This window comes from Giraffa tippelskirchi, chromosome 1 (genome assembly GCF_054371585.1).
Source record: "Giraffa tippelskirchi isolate mGirTip1 chromosome 1, T2T-mGirTip1v1.2.pri, whole genome shotgun sequence".
Taxonomy (NCBI): domain Eukaryota; kingdom Metazoa; phylum Chordata; class Mammalia; order Artiodactyla; family Giraffidae; genus Giraffa; species Giraffa tippelskirchi.
The window spans coordinates 43,337,629-43,343,735 of record NC_137275.1 but is presented as its reverse complement, the minus strand read 5'-3'; the positions used below and the strand labels follow the sequence as shown (position 1 = coordinate 43,343,735).

At 40.8% G+C, this 6,107-nt stretch overlaps 2 protein-coding genes across 5 annotated transcripts in view; one reads left to right on the top strand and one right to left on the bottom strand.

Moving 5' to 3' along the window:
- Positions 1-324: 324 nt before the first annotated feature.
- The window catches only part of LOC145513196 (uncharacterized), a 53,255-nt gene continuing 47,472 nt past the window's right edge, over positions 325-6,107 (bottom strand). For 3 of the 4 annotated variants that reach the window (XR_014059237.1, XR_014059247.1, XR_014059249.1), the window contains one exon: positions 545-929. Coding sequence is in view for 1 of the 4 variants with exons in the window: in XM_081508808.1 (XP_081364934.1) it covers positions 445-541; positions 743-929 (284 nt within the window). In the remaining 3 variants the exon portion in view is untranslated. The other variant, XM_081508808.1, reaches the window with a different exon arrangement.
- On the top strand, positions 3,355-4,219 carry LOC145513157 (small ribosomal subunit protein eS6). The gene has a single exon (XM_081508678.1). It carries the CDS (start codon positions 3,392-3,394, stop codon positions 4,139-4,141), a length of 750 nt encoding a protein of 249 aa, XP_081364804.1. The 5' UTR covers positions 3,355-3,391; the 3' UTR covers positions 4,142-4,219.

Sequence of the window (6,107 nt, the reverse complement as noted above, 5' to 3'; positions counted from 1 at the left end):
AAGGTTAAGTAGATACCAAGGTCACTTGGAAAGTAAGCTGCAAAGACAGGGTTCAACCCAGATCTGTCCCGCTTATCACCACAATTCTATACTCTCTTTCCACAACCTCTGGAATCAGGATGCTGATTTCACTCGATAGATGGTCCTTCTCTCATATCTGTTTAAGCTGAAAGAGAAGCAATGATTAACTAATGAAGATGATTTTAAAAATCCCAGAACTCTTTGAGATGCATGAGAGGGGGAAGAGCTCCAGATTTCTGTAGTTTTAGAGAAGACCCTCAGGAACATTGGTGAAACTAGAAAGCAGTGAGACAGATGTTTAACTTTGAGTTTAAACAGTGGAATTTTTAGTGCTCTGTGTTTGTTTTAGAACATATTTTATAGCAGTTGCTGTTGAAATGATGGGAAGATAGAAATCTCTTTTAGCATTTGGAAGTAGTTTTTTCATTTTCTTTGAGTGGCAATGTTATGACTGGCTTCAGAAGATGAAGTTTTTAAGACATTCATGCAAACTTCCGACATTAGCTGATTTCCTTCAGCCCTGTTGTAGTAAAATTCAGGTAAACAATTTTATTCCATGTCTTCCATTAACAAGGTCAGAAGATTAAAGCATACAAGGCCCTGTTCCTTTTGTTCTAAAAAAGCATTTAGCTGGGATTACGTTTACCATCCTGGGGTTTTCTTGCTTCTTAAAAACTGTCCTGATTTCCTTGGTTGAAGTTGTCTAGTGACTCTTGGTTACCTGGATTTGTAGCTTGAGAGAGTGGTTGAAGGGGGCAATCTGAAGGCTCTTTCTTCTGTGCTGGGCTCTTGTAGGTCCTGTTGTGCTAAAATTTGGGAAATGGCCTTATAGCCTAGAATGCCAATTGTAGAACTGTACAACGAATTTGTTACTTTGCTGATTTGTCCTTTTGTCAATGTTATTATATCTGGAAAGACAAATAACTATTAGTTAATCCATGAGAAAATATTTTAGGAATTTTTAATAAGTAGCTACTATGCTATGGAGGGGCTTCCCAGGTAGGTCAGTGATAAAGAATCCGCCTGCCAGTGCAGATGTGAGTTCGATCCCTGGGTCGGAAAGATCCCTTGCTGGAGAAAATGGCAACCCACTCCAATACTCTTGGCTGTAGAATTCCATGGACAGAGAGCGGCAGGCTACAGTCCATGAGGTTGCAAAGAGTCAGACACAACTGAGCAACTGAGCACACAGGCACCATGCTATGGAGACCATGATGGCAGTTACAAGGAAGTGTAATAAACTGAAATGAGCAAAAGTTCCAGAAAAGACAGTTCACGTCTGATGATGCTGGTGATGATCACAATAATGACAGTGATGATGATGGTGGTAACTATCAATTACTGAGCATCTTCCATGTATCAGGACCAAGAATCTGCCTGGTTCTAAAACTCCTACTCTTTTCTAACACACCCCACTTCTTTGTATCTGCTTCAGTGCTAAAGAGCGGCTTCTTGGGTGGCACAGACAATAAAGAATCTGCCTGCAATGCAGGAGACCTAGGTTTGATCCCTGGGTCAGGCAGATCCACTGGAGAAGGAAATGGCAACCCACTCCAGTATTCTTGCCTGGAGAATCCCGAGAACAGAGGTGTCTGGCGGGCCATAGGCTATAGGGGCTCAAAGAATCGGACATGACTGAGTGACTAACACACACACAGTGCTATAGAATGGCAGATAGTCTGTACGTAGCTCACTTTAATGTTCCCTGGGTAGGAAGTAACAGGGTTGGGGACACTAGTGATGTGACATCAGAAATATGAATTATGTCTCTTCACCACTCTAAGCTTTATTTTCCTAGGAATAATTTTAACTATGAGGTATCAGAGAGGCTTCTACAAAGAACCAGGTTCATGGAAGATGTTTCATAATTGGTAGTGATTATTAATATTATTACTATTATGAGACATAGCCTTGCTCTCTAAGAAGTCTTAGTAACGTGGAAGGGAGTTCTAAGAAGAATATGGTCAACAGTGGTAAGTTGGCCAGAGAAAGGCCAAAACTCGAGAACAGTAAGAAGAGGTAACATGTTTCGTTACCATGGAGTTATTAGAAAAGGAATTCAGGTAGGTCACGAGGCTGGGCTAACTGGAAATCTATACACCTCTTCCTTGTGCATGCAGTGCCTTAATCAAGGTCATGCAACATATTTTCTTTTTTCACTAGCTTCACACTGGGACCACACTAATTCTGATTTCCAGAGCCTTACTTCCCTGGTCTTTGGGTGGCTGTGCATATATCCCTGGGGCAGACTCATATCCATCCCTCCCTTCATCCCATTCTGTTGGAGCGGTTCTCCTCACCACAGCTTCCCTTCTGCCCAGGAGAGGCTGATTATGTTCCCAGAGAAGCAATCAGCAACCTTAGCCTCTGGGTTTGTGAGTGAACAGAAGACACTAAAAGGTTATAGTCCACTGAAGGCTGCACCGGGAGACTGAACGGGTGGGAACCTTCTCTTCGGTGACTTGCTGAACTGTGGTCCTCATTAGCTTTGTTTTTTAGCTTGTTAACAGTGGATAGAGAGGCAATAAAATGCTGCTCAGTTTTGTAGAGACAATTGTTCCAGCAGATTTCAGTACTTGCTTTGGTCTTTGTTAGTTTGGGATAAATTTAAATTATGTAAACAAAATCTTCCTTCTCCTGACTATTTCAGCTTTTACGTTTTTCCCCTTGATTGCTCTAAATTTGAATGAGAGCAGCGCTGGAGCTCAGTCAGACACCCTTTTATTGAGGCATCTCAAAGAAGTGCTGAAAAGCATCTCAGAGGTGATTTTTAACTAATCAGTTAACTAATTAATTATCTCACAGAGTTTAAGAAATAAGTAATACTTATTTTCAAACAGAATGAAAGGGTAAACAGTAAAAAGTATGTCTGCTTTCCTGATTCCATTTCCCAATTTTTTTTAAACAGCAAGTTAGTGGCATGATAAAATCCAATCTGAACACAGATGAAATTTCAGGTTTTGTATTATGAAAAATGAATGTTTCTACTTTATCAATGCTGTAAATTTGCAAACTGAAACATACTGAATTTGCTGACAAAGAATGACACCTGTAACTGTGCTATGGTCAACAACCACAAAAGCAAAAGACATAGAGAAGGAGAGCAGAAAGAATAAAGAGTACATTAAAGGTGAATGAAGTGCAACAGCCAGACCCTGACATGATGCCTTGAAATCCACTTTGTGATTTCCAAGTTACCATGTGACCAGCTCACGGAAGAACTCATTAGGGAACTTTGGGGTGAAATGTAATGTAGACATCAGACTCTGTCTCCAGTTAACTCTTCACAAAAACCACCTCCTGTCTGCCCCATCAGAATAATTCATAATCTCTTTTTCGTGGCGCCGCGGAGGCTGTCGGCTGCTTCAGAATGAAGCTGAACATCTCTTTCCCGGCTACTGGCTGCCAGAAGCTCATTGAAGTGGACGATGAACGAAAACTTCGAACCTTCTACGAGAAGCGTATGGCCACAGAAGTTGCTGCTGACGCTCTGGGTGAAGAATGGAAGGGTTATGTGGTTCGAATCAGTGGCGGGAACGATAAACAGGGTTTCCCCATGAAGCAGGGTGTCTTGACCCATGGCCGAGTTCGCCTGCTACTGAGTAAGGGACATTCCTGTTACAGACCAAGGAGGACTGGAGAGAGAAAACGCAAATCTGTACGGGGTTGCATTGTGGATGCCAATCTGAGTGTTCTCAATTTGGTCATCGTGAAAAAAGGGGAGAAGGATATTCCTGGACTCACTGATACTACAGTGCCTCGTCGCCTTGGTCCCAAAAGAGCTAGCAGAATCCGCAAACTTTTCAATCTCTCTAAAGAAGATGATGTCCGCCAGTATGTTGTGCGAAAGCCCCTAAACAAAGACGGTAAGAAACCTAGGACTAAAGCACCCAAGATTCAGCGTCTTGTGACTCCACGAGTTCTGCAACACAAACGCCGGCGTATTGCTCTGAAGAAACAGCGTACTAAGAAAAATAAAGAAGAGGCTGCAGAATATGCTAAACTTTTGGCCAAGAGAATGAAGGAGGCCAAAGAAAAACGGCAGGAACAGATTGCCAAGAGACGGAGGCTGTCCTCTCTGAGAGCTTCTACTTCTAAGTCTGAGTCCAGTCAAAAATGAGATGTTCTAAGAGTAACAAATAAATAAGATCAGACATCAGAAAAAAAAAAAAAAAAAAAAAAGAATAATTCATAAGAACAGCTGAATTCCTCTACCCTAGCTTCGCAAAATAACTTCAAAAATTATTTAGAGGAAAACAGAAAAATCTACATGATCATCTCAAATTTCCAATTTCCCCAGTGGCTCAAGTGGTAAAGAATCTGCTTGCAATGCAAGAGACTAAGAAGATACAAGCTCAATCCCTGAGCAGGGAAGAGGAAATCACAACCCACTCCAGTATTTTTACCTAGAAAATCCCATGGACTGAGGAGCCTTGTGGGCTACAGTCCATAGGGTCACAAAGAGTTGGACTCAATTAAGCATGCACGCATCCATCTCAAATTTCAAGAAAGGTTTCACATTTCCCTGGCCATCCTGACATTCTTATTACTTCCTAGTATGAAACTAAGAACCGAAGAATCGGTTTATAATACTTACCCCTAGGTGTTGCTTTCAAATACCTGTTCCCATTTAAACAAACCAACCAACAAACAAAACATTCAAAAACTCCAAAAGTCCAAGAGAAGCCTCAAGAGTATGTCTGTGCTCCCAGGCTGCTCTCAAATTTCCTCATAAGCTTGATTTCCTTGGGTCTACTGGGTTTGGCCCAGAGAAAATACAAACCAGTTTCTTCTCATGGGTTTTGTTTTTCATTTATTGCAAAAGAGTATTATGACCAAGAAGTGTGCTTGGTCACTTAGTTGTGTCTGACTCTTTGCAACACCATGGATTTTGTAGTCCATCAGGCTCCTCTGTCCAGGGGATTCTTCGGGCAAGAATACTGGAGTGGGTTGCCATTTCCTTCTCCAGGGGATCTTCCTGACCCAGGGATCAAATCTCATCTCCTTTGTCTCCTGCATTTCAGGCAGATTCTTTACCCACTGAGCCATCAGGGAAGCCCACTATGATCAAGATGATCACTGGAAAATAAGCATTGCTATAAGAGATCTCATTTCAAAGTTAAAATATTTTATGCATGGATCATCAGAGATAAATTCTACCTCTACCCTACTTCTACCTCTTTTTCCTCCTTATATTCTCCAAGCTTTGAAGCTTTTCTCCAATAGAACTAATAAACCAACACATTAGGAATAGATTTAATCTCGGGGCAGCCAGAACTAGGGTTCCATCATTATGAATTAACTAATTAATAATACGATTAACTATGTCTACCCAGTTATCTGCAGTAGTAAATAAACAACGCAGGGACTTCTCTGGTGGTCCAGCGGTTAAGACTTCACCTCCCAATGCAGTAGATGTGGGTTCAATTCCTGGTCAGAGAGCTAAGATCCCACATGCCTCATGGCCAAAAAACCCAAACATAAAACAGAAGCAATATTGTAACAAATTCAACAAGACTTTGAAAATGGTTCACATCAAAAAAACTTTAAAAAAATAAGCAGTACACTATGTATTTGCCAGATCAGTTGGTCGCTCCAATTCTTTACTCTCTTCTCCATAACCTAGTCCTTCTTTTTTTCCTATTTAATTTCTAAATGTATTTAAAATTATGTACCACAGCAAATAACTCTCATGGGAGAATCTTCCTAATGTGCTATGATTTAAGGACAACTGAGTGAGTTAGCAGATGGAGGAATAGATGGAACCAGGGGTGAATGAATGGGTGATTGAGAAGGATGCTATGAAATTTGAACTTGGTATATTAAATAAAAGGTTCAAAATTTAGGGAGGTCAAAGGAGTATTATAGACCTCAAAGATAGCCATAAAAGATTAAAGCAGCAGCTAAGAGATAATGTATGCAGATTCCTTAGAAAAGTGAAGACCATAACAAACCACTAGAGGTTTCCAATACTTTTTTTAAGTTAGAGGACTAAAACAATGTATTGCTTCTTTCCCCAGTTTTTAGTTGCAAAAATTAGTCTACCTTTAGGAATACATAAGTTGCCCATCTGCCTTCTTTGCTAT

Coding starts and splice junctions, on each gene's coding strand:
- LOC145513157 (XM_081508678.1), top strand. CDS start 3,392: ATGAAGCTGAACATCTCTTTCCCGGCTACTGGCTGCCAGAAGCTCATT.